General features: G+C 45.5%; 1 protein-coding gene across 2 annotated transcripts in view; it reads left to right on the top strand.

Moving 5' to 3' along the window:
- Positions 1 to 15,976, top strand: part of SLC46A2 (solute carrier family 46 member 2) — a 38,318-nt gene that overhangs the window by 8,959 nt on the left and 13,383 nt on the right. For both annotated transcript variants that reach the window (XM_033925959.1, XM_033925966.1), the window contains exon 2: positions 1,259 to 1,342. In XM_033925959.1, coding sequence (XP_033781850.1) covers positions 1,259 to 1,342 — 84 coding nt within the window. The remainder of the gene's footprint in view (positions 1 to 1,258; positions 1,343 to 15,976) is intronic.

Raw genomic sequence — 15,976 nt, forward strand, 5'->3', positions numbered from 1 at the left:
GCCTCGACATAGCATTCCACGCTCCAAATGCATTCGGCCGAGCAGTCTTGGAAGTGGCTCTTCCCTCCCGGGAGGGACAGCAACCACTAGCACAGCCTTGACAATCACTGATCAAGTAGGGGGTTATAAATATCGACAAACACTGTTCAAGTAGAGTGTTATAGATATTGATTAGGTAGGTCTTCCAGCACTCCTTCCTAGACTGAATGTGGAATAGGCAAGTATGAATTCTCACATGCAAGTACGATTTGTCACTGTTGACCAGTTGGTTTCTCACTGTTCATTGATTGTCATTGACCAATTTCACTGTTCTGTGAGTTAAGTAGATCTTCCAGCAATCCTGTCTAGTCTGAATGTGGAATAGGCAAGTATGAATTCTCATATGCAAGTACGAATTGTCACTATTGACCAGTTATGAATTGTCACCGTTGACCAGTTGGTTTTCTCACTGTTCATTGATTGTCATTGGCCAGTTTTCGCTGTTCTGTGAGTTAAGTAGGTCTTCCAGCACTCCTGTCTAGAATGAATGTGGAATAGGCAAGTATGAATTCTCACATGCAAGTACGAATGGTCACTGTTGACCAGTTGGTTTCTCACTGTTCATTGAATGTCATTGACCAGTTCATTGTTCTGTGAGTATTATTGCTCAGTTAACACAGCACTTTATCTAAAACCTTGTTTCCACAACTTTACCTGCTTTGCCTGATTACCCTGCCCGGTTCGGCCTCCACAGCCAGGCGAGGGATGCACAAAGCGCTAAGGCGCAGGTCCAGTCGGTACATCCCTCAGCTAGGGAGTCACCCATATGTGGCTGACTCATCCTGCTTGTCCTAGGAGAAAGTGTAGTTACTTACCTGTAACGTAGGTTCTCCGTGGACAGCAGGATAGTCAGCCACACAACCCACCCGCCTCCCCATATGGCCGACCCGGCCACAGCTAGGAACATCCTGGGGATTAGGGGGAAGCAGGGGGAAATGGGTAGGGCTCGGGCATGCCCAGTGGGGCCAGGGCACTGCACGTGCTCAGAGAAAAAAAAAAAAAAAAATCTCTCTGAGCTATTGGAGAGCTTATCCGCAAATTGGGAGGTGTTGGGACAACACCCATATGTGGCTGACTATCCTGCTGTCCACGGAGAACCTACGTTACAGGTAAGTAACTACACTATCGAGCAGTTCCAATGTTACAGCCGGAGCTTGGAGGACTTAACAATGCATATGTTGCACCGAACAGGAGCTGAATGCTTTCTCATGTTTTGCAGCTCGTGCTGTGATGCTATTTACCCTAATTCCGTTACCCACCATCAGGTCTACAATATCAAAACGAGTCCAGGAATCCTCCTATGGTGAGTAATGGTGAGAATCATAACTTCATTGGTACCATAGGAGTCAACTTTTCAAAAGCATTGGGTACACTAAACCCAATGGAATTTACCTGTCCTTAGACAAAGTCCAAGAGTTTGTTCAATATTAGGAGTGCTCAAGCACTATAGAACTGGCTTTTATGATTTGTATGAATATAACCTTAAACCTCCCAAAGTAGTCAAAATAACAGCAGCTTTCTTTCTCAGCTAATATGCCTGAGAAGGTGAAGAGACGACAGAGGGTTTTCTAATATACCTTGGATAAAATAGAATGGTTTCCATGTTAGTCCATTTTAAAGGTACTAAATAGAAATAAAACAAAATGAAAGAAAAATAAAAGTTATTCTTTTTTTGATTGTTGCAGTTTTCTGGGTCTTGCTGCATCTGGATATGGACAAAACTGACATTTCAGCCATGATGCTGTAGCTTTCTTCAGGGTGTGCTGTGAGATCTGCACAGTAGTGCTGCCTGATTCACGATTCAAATCGGTTCACCGAGTCACTTCGGGTGAATCGATTTGAATCAATTTAAAACAAAACAAAAAATAAAATCGGCTTCTCAATTCGGCTGACCCTCCTCCCTCACCCCCTAAAGCAGGAACGTCAGCGCTGCTCTTGCTGGCCAGCTGCTGTCCTACCTGCTTTAGAGGGTGAGGGGGAAGGGTCAGTCGCGAAGTGCTGCTGTCCAGTTCCCCCCTTGGCGTCTGGCTTTCCCACTGGCCTCCCGCTTCCCTCCTGGCCTCCCCGCACCGTTTACCTTATAGGAGTAGCCTGCAGAAAAGATCACGGTATTAGTGATCTTTTCAATCTGCTTCGCAGCCGTTTCCTCCACCGCGATCTTGCCTCTGACGTCAGAGGAGGGGTGGGACTGCTGTAGAGGAAACAGCTCGAAGCAATTTGCAAAGATCACTAGTACCGCGATCTTCTCTGCAGGCTACTCCTATAAGGTAAACAGTGCAGGGAGGACAGGAGGGAAACCGGACACCAGTGGGAGGCCAGGGGGAACATGCAGGTCTTCCGGGGGGGAGGGGGGGAGCAGTCCTTCGGGGTGGGGGGTGGGACAGGCCTTCAGGGAGGACAGGCATGCAGGCCTTAAAGGGGGAAACAGGCCTGCAGGGATGGTGGCACAGGCCTTCAGGGGGACAGGCCTTTAAGGGGGAGGACAGGCCTTCAGGTGGGGGACAGGCCTTCAGGGATGGTGGCACAGGCCTTCAGGGGGGACAGGCAGGCCTTCAGGGGGGGACAGACCTTCAGGGAAGGGGGCCTGGTGTAGAAGTACACGGAGGGAGGGAGGGAATGGGGGGGTTAAAAGAGACGTGCATATTCTGGACTTTGGGGGGGAAGAAATAATGGATCTAAAAATAGAGGAGAGGGAGAGAGATGATGGACAATGGGATTTAGGGAGGGAAGGAACAGAAAGGGAGAGAAGTTGGACACAAGGGATTGTTTGGAGGAGGGATAGTTTGGAAAAGAAAGAAAGAGATGGTGGACCCTGGGGTGGTGGGGAAGAAGGGAGAGATGCTGGATGAAAGGGTAGTTAAGAAAAGGTGGAGCTGTGGATGGAGACAAAAAAAAGGAAAGATGCCACACCTCCGGGGGAGGAAAGGGAAATGGAAGGGTAGGACAGAGATATAAGATGGAAAAATTATGTTCTTACCTGTTAATTTTCTTTCCCTTAGACGCAGCAGATGAATCCAGAGACCAATGGGATAGCTCACATCTACCAGCAGGCGGAGATAGAGAAACTGATTAACAGGTGGTCCTATTGGCTGGCACTCCTCCTGTCTCATCAGTATAGCTCCTTGCCCAAGCACACGTAACCAGCAATAGGCATAGCATGTAAAAAACTTCTTTCCCATAACACATCTCAAAATGCAATAATACAGAAAACAACCTGCCATAATAACAAACTGCGAAAGTTGCAAAAGAAAAAACCGAGAGACAATATCCAGAAAGGGTGGGGCTCTGGATTCATCTGCTGCGTCTAAGGGAAAGAAAATTAACAGGTAAGAACATAATTTTTCCTTCCCTAGCAACAGCAGCAGATGAATCCAGAGACCAATGGGATGTAGCAAAGCAATCCTCAATCTGGGTGGGAAGCAAACGCCGTCTCCGCAACAACCGAAACACAAAACGCCCCTACCGCATGCGCCCCCACATCCAAGCAGAAATGGGGAGAGAAAGCACGCTCGGAAGACCAATTAGCCGCGAGACAAATCTCCTTCAAGGAAAAAACCTCTGGGCCGAGCCCAAGAAGTAGCCATCGCTCCAGCGGAATGGTCATGAAATTCTTTCGCCAACCGCTTCCCTGCCAGCAAGCAAGCATAAAGAATGTCCTCCTGGACCCATTGAGCGATGGAGGCTTCGGATGCCGCCAAACATTTGAGGCGTTCCTTGAAGAATACAAAAAGGATATATAAACAACTAAAAGTCGTTAGAAACCGAGCTCACAGAGAACGCTACGTACATATCAAAAAATGCAGTGAATAAAAGCACTGCTCCCAATTTCTCCTCCCAGGAAGAAGGAAGGAAAAGCGAGCATGACATAAAAGAAAGGATGACACCCCCCTAGAAAGAAATAATGGTACCATCCGAACTGATACCCCATATTTCGGAAATCAGAAATAGGAATCCCCGTTGAACAAGGCCTGCAACATAGAAAACTGCAGAGCTGAAGCATGGCCACAAGAAACCCCATGTTCAACGGTACAGCCCTTTAGAGTCCCAAAAGACAAAGATGAAATGAAGCCTTCGGTAAACTGAGAAGAAGTACGTGAAGATTGTACTCCAAACCGGGCTTTCTAAGAGGCGCATGAATATACCGCACTCTGTTTAGGACCTGAACTACATGAAGCTGAGAAGTAAGCGAAGAGCAATATACCTAGCCCTTGTAACAAGCCAAGAATGGCACTAGAAGTTGAAGGGAATTGAACGCTAAGCCCTTGGCAATACACCTGTGCCAAAAAGGAACTCTGGAGTGGTTCAAACGTTAAGAAGCACCCAAGAAAGGAAAAACCTCCAAAAGGAAGCAGAAGCCATAGGAGAAGACGTCCGTAGCACCTGGATAAGAGAAGAAAAAACCTGCTTCGCATAACCCTTACACGTCAGCCAAGATTTTTCAAAAAAACTAGGTCGTAATACTAAAGTAGTACAAATATCCATGTTGAACGGACCCTAGGCGAGCAAAGCCGGAGATACCAGGAAACTTCTTAGTCCGGCTGTCGAAAGACTCATCAAATCCGCAAAGTAAGGATGGCGCCGCCAATCCAGAGATTCTACAAATACTGTGCCCGGAAAGCGAGCTCGAGGTGGCAAATCCAAGCCATCATCAGCCAGCAGAAAACACTGAAAAAGAGAAGGCAGAAGCGAGAAAGGAGCCATGCAGCTACCCCCTCTAACTACCACTCCCTGGGCCCGCCGAAGAAGTAGGAAGCTTAGAATTGAGAGACGAGGCCATGAGGTCTAGGTCAAGCAGATCTCACGTCCATAAAAAGAGCTAGAACGCTTGAGCCACAAATCTCAATATCCAGGATGCAGAAGATTACTCTATTACTAACATGCACACTTTCCAGAGCGTACACAGCGCTGTACACTGTCACATACAAGAAATGGGCCATGCTCAGATTCCGCGGAGAGAAAGTCTATCCAAACTCTTATCCTGATCCATAAAAGGATCTGCCAACAGAAGACGAAGATGAGAGTCCACCCATTGAAGCAGAACAACTTCACCTGCCAATGAGTACAACACCTACTGCCCAAGCAGTAGAGAAATACCCCCATCCTAATACTGACCAAAAGGACCCTTAGCGGCAATCCGGAAGAATGATCTGAAGCTCCAGAAAGGTAGCCTGACCCTGCTCAAGAGCAGAAGAATGAACAAGTACTGAGTCGCCTCTGAAGACCAGACTCCAGGAGCTGAGGATGGAAGCCAAGGAGCCCCCCCAACCCGACAGCCCGGGATGGTCGGTGGTCATGAGATAGTCCAGCAAAGACCGAGGCATGCCTTGAAAAGAGAAATCGCGCTGAGCCACCAAATCATACAGAGTGATGCAGGAGGAGCATACCAAATAATTGGTGCCCTGAGATACCGGGAACCACCAGAACAAAAGCGACTGCTGTAGCGTAAGAAGGGGAAAGCAAGCTGAAGTCCCCAGTGGAGTCAGCAATATGGATCCCAGAAACTGTACAGAATCCCATACTCTTGGTTATGGTAAGCGAAGAAGAATACCAATTTGAGACCGAGACCCCACGCCCAAGTCTCCGGAAAGAAACACATGTCTCTCCTATATGAATAAAAACATCACCCAGATATACCTATAAATAGTACAGGAGAAAAGAGCGCTGTGCAAATTCAAAGATGCACATGTAAAGAACTGAGGAAAAGATATCACCCTTTTCGTGTCAGTCAAATGGCCCGACTGGAAGTCGTCCGAATCAAGCAGGCAGTCAAGAAGAAATTAGATGAATCGCCTGGTAGCGCCAAAACAGTACCACCGCCCACATCACCTAAAACGTTCGTGAAGCCTTGGGTAGGCGAAATAGCATGTGCCAAAACCGAAAGCGCCACTTCAAGAGAGGCAGGCAAACCAAGTGCCGATTCGGAGTCCATAGAGAAAATGTAAATATACTCCCAGGTTGTCTGCAGAAATGTGTAATCCCGAGAAACTAATTCAGCAGAATGGGATCCAGCCTGCCCAATGGCCCTGTCTCGGGCACCTTGCAGTAAGTGGAACAACGTCCCTTAGTTCCTGAAGGACTACAAGAACTGTCCTGAGGACCAGTAACACTGAAAAGGGAAATACAAAACATAGAGACTCCAAGAACGAACTGGAAATCTGAGGAGGATGCAAAGATGCAAGCATCCTGAAAAATCTTCACAGCCCCCTGACCTGACATTATAGCATCTTCTCCCTCATGAGAAAGCCTGAAGAGTCATTGGAAGAAGTCAAGATCCCCTCAGAATGAAGTGCAGAAGGTCAGGGAATGGCAGGATGAGACTGTAGGATCTGCAAGAAGAGTCTCCTAGGAAAAATCAAGTTTCACAATGTAAAGAGGAATATACTGGAACCATGAAAACAGTACTAACCCCATGCAACATGAGCGAAATACGTATGTCCTTTAAAGTGAATACGTACTAGACTCAATCAAGGTGTTGCATCTACCGCCCTGTGGAAAACAACAGCATCCTTACAGGTAGCAGACAAAGCTCACATCGTTAATGAGAGCTTCAGGGATGAGGCTAACAGTCACATAGCGCGTGATCCTCCGTGGGTTTGATAGAATAGGTGACTGGCTCCTGGTGACTGGTTAAAAGGAGCTGTACAGCCCTTCCTGTCTGTTCGGGGGGGGGGGGGGGGGGGCCGTCTAGTATGTGCCATGAGAAAATGGTGACAGGAGAAACCAGCGTGATAAGCATGGAAATCTGAAGTCCAGTCCCCCTCAGAAATAGAGAAAGAGAGTCCTGGCCACAGGAAGATGCGCAGTGTCATTATGCCCACAGAGACAGCCCAAACTTGGAAACTGTTTGTACTACCTTTAGGCATATATATCCTGTGCCACTACTAGACACATGCAGCTCAGCACAGAAGTCCAAATAAGGACAGTTACCAACAGACAAAGGCTCAATCTGCAGGGACCCCCAAGAGAGACAATGAGATACCTGTGTGAAATACAGGGCACTATCTTACTGCTGATCTCACCGTGCCGTGAGTTGCCATATGTCGCCCCAGTCCGGAGACAAACCGAGACTGGGTGACCTAGCACAGGTCAGAGTCTCTCTGGTAAACCCCTTGAGTGCTAACCCCAGAGTCCGATTAAACAAGCAGCTTCCTTCAAGGGAGTACAGCAGGAACACAGACATAGACATATAAAGCTGCCCAAGCTTGTCCCAAAGCTGGTGAAACACATACAACTTGTCTGAACCGGAAAGGAGAGAAGCCTCGGCATACCCTGAGCAAAGTCAGCTGGAAATAAACTACCGGAACGCCGCAGCTCTCCCGCCATTGCCGGAGACCCAAGCACACACCGGATTCTGACACGTGGCCGCTGCATCAACGCTCCTAGAAACATAGTCGGATTCAAGCCCCGCAAAATTTACCCTGCCGCGGCTTGCATAGAAATAAAATCAGACTCAGGGAATAACCAGAAGAACGGCCCACAGCGCCGGAAAAAACATGTCCCATCTCATGCTGCTATAAACTGGCACCTGCACAATCAGCTGCACATGGCCGTGACAAACACCGATGAAAGAGCCTCAGAATAAACAGGACTACTGCTGCACTGAAACCCAACAATGAGAACAAGTGCGAGCAAGAAATCGCACCGCTACTGCCGCGCTGTAACCAACAAGGAAACCAAGCGCGTGCATGCAAAGGGCGGGAAGTCCCGGCTCCCTCCAAGGATTTCTAGTCATACAACTTAGCCACAATAAAATATCCATGCCTTAAATGTACGATGACCGAACCCACAGTACTAAGACTCCCAAACAGAACCTGAAGTTCAAACAACTGTAAAAGCCAGACATACTCACAGCTTGTTGTTAGGGCCGGTTGAAGCCAGTTTGCAGCAAAAGCAAGGCATAATGTAGCAACTGTGGTCTCTTTTTTTTTTTTTTTTTTTTTTACAGAGAAGGGAAAGAAGAAAAAAATTGAGACCCAGTCAGACCCTCTAGTAATGGAGGGAGGGTGAGGCAGGGACAAGGGGGGGCCCAAGTGTAACCTCTAAAACCGGCACTGTTCAGCCGGACACCCCTGTCTCACTGAAGAGAAAAAATCTCAACAGGAGAAATAGCACTGCCAGCTCACTGAAGAGAAAATATCAACAGGAGAAACAGAATGGCAGTCTCACTGAAGAGAAACCTCAACAGGAGAAAATAAAGTTCCAGCCACAGCCAGAATTCAGGAGCTAGTTGAAGAGCGACCTTTTCCTGCTGGGAGATAGAGATTACTGATGAGACAGGAGGAGTGCCAGCCAATAGGACCACCTGTTAATCAGTTTCTCTATCTCCGCCTGCTGGTAGATGTGAGCTATCCCATTGGTCTCTGGATTCATCTGCTGCTGTTGCTAGGGAATGATGGTTAGCACAGAGAAAGAAGAAAAGAAGGAGACCCTGACAAGAAAGTTATCAGAAGACAACCAGAGCCTGGAACCAACAAGATTTGAATATTGACCAGACAACAAAAGGTAGAAAAAATAATTTTACTTTCTGTTTTGTGATTACAATATGTCAGATTTGAAACGTGTATCTGCCAGAGCTGGTGTTAGACCACAAACGTGAGCTAGGATTTAACAGAGAAAGGAAAAGTCCTTTTTGTTTCTTTATTTTGTTTACACCACAGCACCAGTATGGTTAGGAGAAGGCAAAGGGAGGTGAAGAAGCTATAAAATAAACCCACCAGGATGTTTGAAAAAAAAACACCCAATTGGGCAGGAAAATCGAATCGAATCAAAAAACCAATTCAATAGGCTGAATCTAATTGAAATTTTTTTTCCTGAATTGGGCAGCACTAGTCTACAGTTTGTCTTTATATATAGTGGGTCCTCAAATCTGATTGGCTGGGGCTTGAGGCAGGAAAATCTGTTGGTCACCAATTTGAATTTTGGTGGGAGTAAGGTATGGTCAGTGAGGATAGGTAGTCCAGGATGCCTTGGTGAAAGGCTTTAAAAGCTAGTAAAAAGGTTTTAAACTGGATATGGAAGACTACCAGAAGCCAGTGTTATTTTTTGAGTAGGGGAATGATGTGATCTGTTTTATGTGAATTTGACAAAAGGCAAACCGCTGTATTTTGTAGTTTCTTGATTTTATAGTTTGGAATTTCTTGGATTTGGCCACATAAGGTACTGCAATAGTTGATCTATGATGTCAAGAGGGCTAATATCAATGATTGAAGGAAATTAGAGTCAAAGAAAGACTGAAGCGAACAAAGTTGCCACAGCGCAAAGAAAAGTTTTACAAAAAGAGAAACATATGATTCAAACATTAATTTAGAGTTGATCATGACACCTAAGTAGTGAAAGCTAGTTACTTGAGTAATAGAAATCCTAAAGTGAGAGAGAGAGGATTTTTGGAGAGAGATAGGTGACCAGACATCCAGCAACTCACAGCCTTATCACTGTTTTGTACCAGCTGACAGTCTGCTAATCAACTGGCTACAGCATCCAGACATCATTGTAGAGGGGATATGTCTGGAGTGTCGACGTCAGTGTAGATATTTGTAAAGCAATATTCAAATATACTTAATAACCTCATACTAAAACATTCATTTACTCTAATAAATTAAATACTAAAGGCTCCTTTTACGTGGGCCTTAATAAGCGGAATAGCGCATGCTAAAATGCCACACATGCTAGCCGCTACTGTCTCCTCTTGAGCAGGCGGTAGTTTTTCGGCTAGCGCGCACCATAGCGTGCGCTAATCCGGTGCGTGCGCTAAAAACGCTAGCGCAGCTTCATAAAAGGAGCCCTAAGAATGACACCGAATTATTCACAAATAAGGGAAAAGAAGAAAAAAAAAAAAGCCTCAGATGTTACAGGGGCAACAGCCACTGATAACAGCAAAAAGTAAGCAAAAGTGCATTTAAAGCTTAGCTCTACTTTTGCAACATCCTCACAGGCAGAAAAACCCCCCCCTTCTTATCATAGAGAATCAAACCACAAAAACTGTCTGCTGGTAAATCAAGATAGTAATAGTAATCAAACTTTTAACTCAAGTAGTCATAGCAGTACTCAGCTAAAGAAAATCTTTGATTCTCTGATGGTGGCCATCATTTTACAGCAATCAACCCATCACCATCAAAATTTCAGCTCCAAAAACAGTGCAACCATACCATGATAGGTTTCAAACCTTGTCAATCATAATCTCTAACCAATCAGCCTGCAGCGCTGGATTCCATTGCTCAAAACCTCAGTCAATTGTATCCTCCTTGTCCAAAACTGAAATTTGCTAGTGTCAAATATCTCAGTTAATAAAAGTAGAACCAGTCAATAACCAAACTAAGACCAGATGGACATAAAGAATTAAATTTGAAAATCCACATCTGTTCCATCTGCTGGAGAACAAGTCTCCAATTCCCAAATTGCTCAGTTGGTATGTGATCCAATACAAAACACTTCAATTCATGATACAGATGTGAAAATTGAGTACAATGTTGCACTATTGCTGCTTCCATTATTTCTCTTGTCAAAGTGGTGCTCATTCAGTGTAGATATGAAATGAAATAGAGTTCTGGAGAATGGTAGCAAGAAGGCTGAGAAAGATATTAAAGGGAAGAGAAGAAAGAATAGAACCTTGTGGTAGTGGTACTCCCAAGAGAAGTGGTTTTACCTTAGGAGTTGATTGCTATGGCCAGTAAGAAAGAAATGGAACCATTTCAATACTGTATAAGGGTCAAGCCTATGTCACGTAGGTGAGCAAGAAGTACTTCATGATTGATCAAAATGAATGTGGCCAATAGATCCAATGAGATGGCCAACATTATCTGATGGTTATTCATGAATGAATGAACCTCGCTAAACATTGAGGCAAGGACAATTTCCATACTACAGGAAGAGCAGAACCCAGATTGACGGGGGTATAAAATAAGTATTTTTTTTCTATGAATTGAGATAGTTGTGTTAAAACCACTTTATCAACCACCTTAGATGCAAAACGTAAATTGGAAACAGGTCAATAGTGTACGGGTAAGGAAGAGTCTAATGATGACTTTTTCAAGATGGGAATAACAATTGCAGTTTTCCATTTGTCTGGCAAGATACCTGACTCAAGGATGGAGTTGACCATAGCAAGTAAAAAAGGAATTAAATCAAGATTAGGAAGTTTGAGCCACTTTGAGGGTAGGGAACAGAAAGTTGAATGCATGGAGGAAAGAATCCTGGTGAGGTCAGGCAAAAAATCTAACTGAAAAGTAGATCAAAGTGAGGAGAAAGTTCCATTAGTTGGGAGAGAAGAGCACAAATCTATCTGTGGAGGGACCAGCAGTGGGAAAGTTGCCATAAAATATGACCCTTATCACTAAAAATGTCAGCAAGAAGATTTGCTGAAGGGACAGAGCATGTATCATAAGCTAAGTCAGGGCTATTTTATTTATTATTTATTCTAAAAATTTATATACCATTTAAACCTAAACGGTTTACATATCTTTACACACATAATTCAGTAAGACAAATAAAATCAAACAAACTGACATATAATCATCAGAAAATCATGTAAAGTGCCCATCAAAAGAACAGTCGCAAAGATCAGTTCCTGGCAAAATGCATTTACAAATAACTGCGTTTTTAATAGTTTTATGAAATTACCCTTGTCATAACATTTTGTGTTATGACAAGTGAGTTCCACAATTTGACCCCCGCATAGCAAATGGCCATTTTACTGTTCTCAGCATATTTTGGATTAGCATTTGTTTTTAATAACACTAAATTCTCAGAACGCAGAGACCTAGATGGTAAATAGTTTGAACTCTTACTTTTAAACAATTCAGGTATGGTTCCATACAAGAATTGATGGCAAATCATTATTGCTTTATATTGAGATCTGAAAACAACAGGCAACCAGTGCAATTGTTAGAGATAGGGCGAGATGTGATCGTATTTAGATACGCCTGTTATCAATCTTGCTGAGTGAAAAATGGGCATTACATCAAGTTTATTACACTGTAAATTGTAATAGTCATCTAATATTATGATCACACTTAGGGTTAAGTGGGTATAAAGTATTGGAATCTGACATGTATGTTCTCCTTGCACTCTGCCCCTGGGCCAGCAGCCAGAACTGTGCTTAAGTGTCACTATAGGGCCAGGCTCCAAGTATGAGACATATCAGCCCTGTGGTAGCAGTAATTGACCTGCTCTTAAGCACAGCTCCTGATACTCAGGGGTGAGCCAAGCTTCATTAAACCATGCCAGCTGTGGGATAAGGGGGGGAGAGGTGGAAGAAGGCCCAGCCAATCTGGAGGCTGACAGAAACCAGGAAACCAGCACTTACACTGAGTGGTTTTCTATCATGCACCAGCCTCCATTTTAGAAAAGAAGCCAAATAGTGACTAGTGGTTAATCCTGGATAGCAGTTAAGGTATTTAAAGCATGTCTTTATATATATATATTTTTATGTCCTTGGAAAAGTGCCCTATTAAAGCTGAAGGAGCAAATAGAATTTCTTTTTGGATCTGAAAACAGGTCTGCTCTCGGTCGTCAGTGCTCTCTGTTCTGCAGTGAATATGCATGAAAACAGATGTGCAGACAAGCAGAGCCCCAGTGTATGAAAATCTTTCCATGCATATTCATTGTGGCTCTCCTGAAACTGGAGTGGAAAGTATTGTTTCAGAGGATATTCTCTATCGCCAGAGGACTGAGCCTGCACAGTACAGTTTGGCTGCAGCTTTATATCAGGAGTCCCCAAATCTGTCCTAGGGGATTCACCAACTAGTTGGGATTCCAGGATAGCTGCAGTAAATATGCGTGAAATAGTGCATGCAAATCTCTCTCATGCATATTGATTGCGGCTATCCCGAAACTCAACTAACTGCGAATCCTCTGGGACAGATGTGAGAACCTCTGCTCGAGCTCTGTAGTGATGCCTTCCTCATGATGCTGCATTTACAATACAAAAATAGTACTCATAGATAACTTTCAGTTCACTGCGGATAACATCAAGAGAACTAGTCTTTTTTAGGAATTATAGTGGAAATCTGCTGCGTCAGGGTATAAGGTTTTTTTGTTGTTTTTTTTTTTTGGAATATATTTTTATTAGTAGAAAGGGTGCAACAAGGCAAGGGGTTGCGTGAGTGTGTTTTCTCCTACTACAAAATGTAAAGGGTTGGCGGGGTGCCTGGGTTTGTATTCCGTATTTTTCCTTCTCTTTGTGTTCACTTTTTGGTGTCTTTTTTGCGGGGGGAGGGGGTGTCGATCCCTTCCTGCTGTTGCTTGATTACTTTCTGTTCCCCCTATGGCTTTGGTGCAGTGCGGTTGAGGCTGTATATTTTATTGTATTATCCTTACTTATTTGTACCTGAGCCTTTGTTTTCTGTAGGGTATTAGGTTAATTGGGCAAAATGTTCATGCTCGTCGGGAGCTTGTTAGTGGACTGCCTTTGGTATGGGCAACCACGAAGCTGAAGTGTTTCATTGTGTGGTTTGGTACTTCAGCGGAGAGTTTTTTGGAATTGAATCAAGATGCACTGGTTGTGATTGTAATGGGTTAGTTACTAACTGGTCCATGCTATATTTGCCTTGGTGGAGCAGATTAGAGGCTATAAAAATAGTGTTAGCGCCTAAGGTCAACTACATAAGAACATAAGAATAGCCTTACTGGGTCAGACCAATGGTCCATCTAGCCCAGTATCCCGTCTTCACGGAGGCCAATCCAAGTCACAAGTACCTGGCAAAAACCCAAATAGTAGCAGCATTTCATTTTGAGTATGGTGCCGCTACCTTTTCCAGATTCTTGGCTAAGCTTTTGCATTTTTTTAATGGAGGATTAAGCCTTCTCGAATTACCGTCAAGAAACTAAAGCAGAGGAAGAAGGAAAGAGGGAATGTAAATTTTCCCAATTTCAAGCTATATCATTATGCTTTTCTAGTTGCTTGCAACATAAGCTTGGATTTTGCCAGAGGAGGATGAGCAGTGTCCTCAGTGGTTGCAGTTGCAGCGGGCTTTACTATCTCCTTTTATTTTGGGTGGCTTGCTGTCGATGCAGGTGGAGAGAGTGGTTCCCTTTTCTGCAATGTTGTATGCAGTGCTGTGAGTGTTAAAGTACCAGGCTGAGGTTTTGAGTTTGGTTAATTTCTCAGCGTCTGGATGGGTGTGAGTTTAAGGCTTTTGAGGATTTGAGAGTAGAGTTTGGGTTAGGTGTTACTGTGAACGGGCCAAGTGGTCATTCCCTTCACCTCTCCACTCCCAGGTTCTTCTGGTCTTCCAGGTACTGTTCTCACACAACCTTCCTGATCTCTCGGGATACCAAAGATTATTCCAGCTTTTAGATGCCACCAGTCACTCATTCCGGTTATCTCTGGACATTCTGGTAGCCAGTCCTTCTGGTCAGCGCCAGTCACTCACTCTGGGCCCTACCAGTCACTCTGGTTGCTGGCCTCTCAGGTCCCCACCAGCCCTGGACACCACGGGTCCCTCTGGTTGCTGGCCAGTCCCTTGGATTCCTCTGCTGGTCACCACTGTCAGCCTGAACTTTCCCAGTACAAACTGGTCTCTCCACAGATTCCCCTGAACCTTCAGGCACTCCACTGAGGACTCTCTCTGTTCCCTCAGGCACTCAGATGCCTTCTCACTGGGCCTCCCCTGGTCATGTAGCTCTCCAGTCCCTCCATGCTTTACCAGATAGATGATACAGGGCAGGGGTATTTCTCCTGGACTGTTCCCCATGTCAGCACCGAACAGCATCTCTACTGCACTGGGCCCCTTATCAGCACTGGATACCAGGCATTAGGCCACTGTTCTTCAACCACGAACTGGTCCGCGAACTGGTGCCGGTCTACAGAAAATTCCTGCCGGTCCACACAGGACCGGCGAGATCAACATCTCCAATTTCCTGCCGGTCCGCGCAAGACCGGCAAGATCGATGAGCTGTAGTCATGGGGAGCCTCCGACAGCATGCTTTCTCTCCTCCCAGCGGCTCTCCTTACTTATCAGCGCAGCGATTCAGGAAGGCAGCCTTGGGGCTTTTGCTGAGTCACGGCCGCCTGTGATGATGCAACTTCCGCTTTCCCAACAAAGGACCCGAGGCTGCCTTCCTGAATTGCTGCGCTGGCAAGTAAGGAGAGTTGCTGGGAGGGGAGAAAGCCACTGTTAGAGGCTGGGAAGCTGCTGGGCATGGTAAAAAAAAAAAAAAAAAGGGACAGCTGCTACTGGACCTGGAGAGGGAGAAGGAGAGATGCTGCTGGGAGGGGAGGAGGGAAAGGAGTCTGGGAAGCTGCTGGGCAAGGGGGAAAAAAGGGACAGCTGCTACTGGACCTGGAGGGAGGGAGAAGGAGAGATGCTGCTGGGAGGGGAGGAGGGAAAGGAGTCTGGGAAGCTGCTGGGCAAGGGAAAAAAAGGGACAGCTGTTACTGGACCTGGAGGGAAGGAGAAGGAGAGATGCTGCTGGGAGGGGAGGAGGGAAAGGAGCCTGGGAAGCTGCTGGGCAAGGAAAAAAGGGACAGCTGCTACTGGACCTGGAGGGAAGGAGAAGGAGAGATACTGCTGGGAGGGGAGGAAGGGAAGAGAGTTACTGCTGGATAGGAGGAGGAGGGAAGGGAGAAGGAAAAAAGGAAGGAAACAGCTGGCAGGGAGATTAGAGGAGGGGAAGGGGAGAGACGGGCATGAGAAAGTAGAGAGATTGATGATAGGAAGGGGTCAGCAGAAAAATAAGCAGAGAGGGACAACAATGGTAGATCTGGTGTAGGAGAGATAAAAATGAAGAGAGCAGTGAAGCTGGAATGAATCATGTAAAAAGGAGAGAGGGGTGCAGGCTGGATGAAAAGGGGAGAGGGGCATAGAAAGAAGACAGATACCATATGGAAGGGGGAGAGGACAGACAGTGGATGGAAGGGGCAGATGCTGTATTGAAGAGACAGGGAAGGCAGACGCTGGAAGGAAGAGAGTAAAAAGAAGATGAAAGCAGAAACCAGAGA

This window comes from Geotrypetes seraphini, chromosome 1 (assembly GCF_902459505.1).
Source record: "Geotrypetes seraphini chromosome 1, aGeoSer1.1, whole genome shotgun sequence".
Classification (NCBI taxonomy): Eukaryota; Metazoa; Chordata; class Amphibia; order Gymnophiona; family Dermophiidae; genus Geotrypetes; species Geotrypetes seraphini.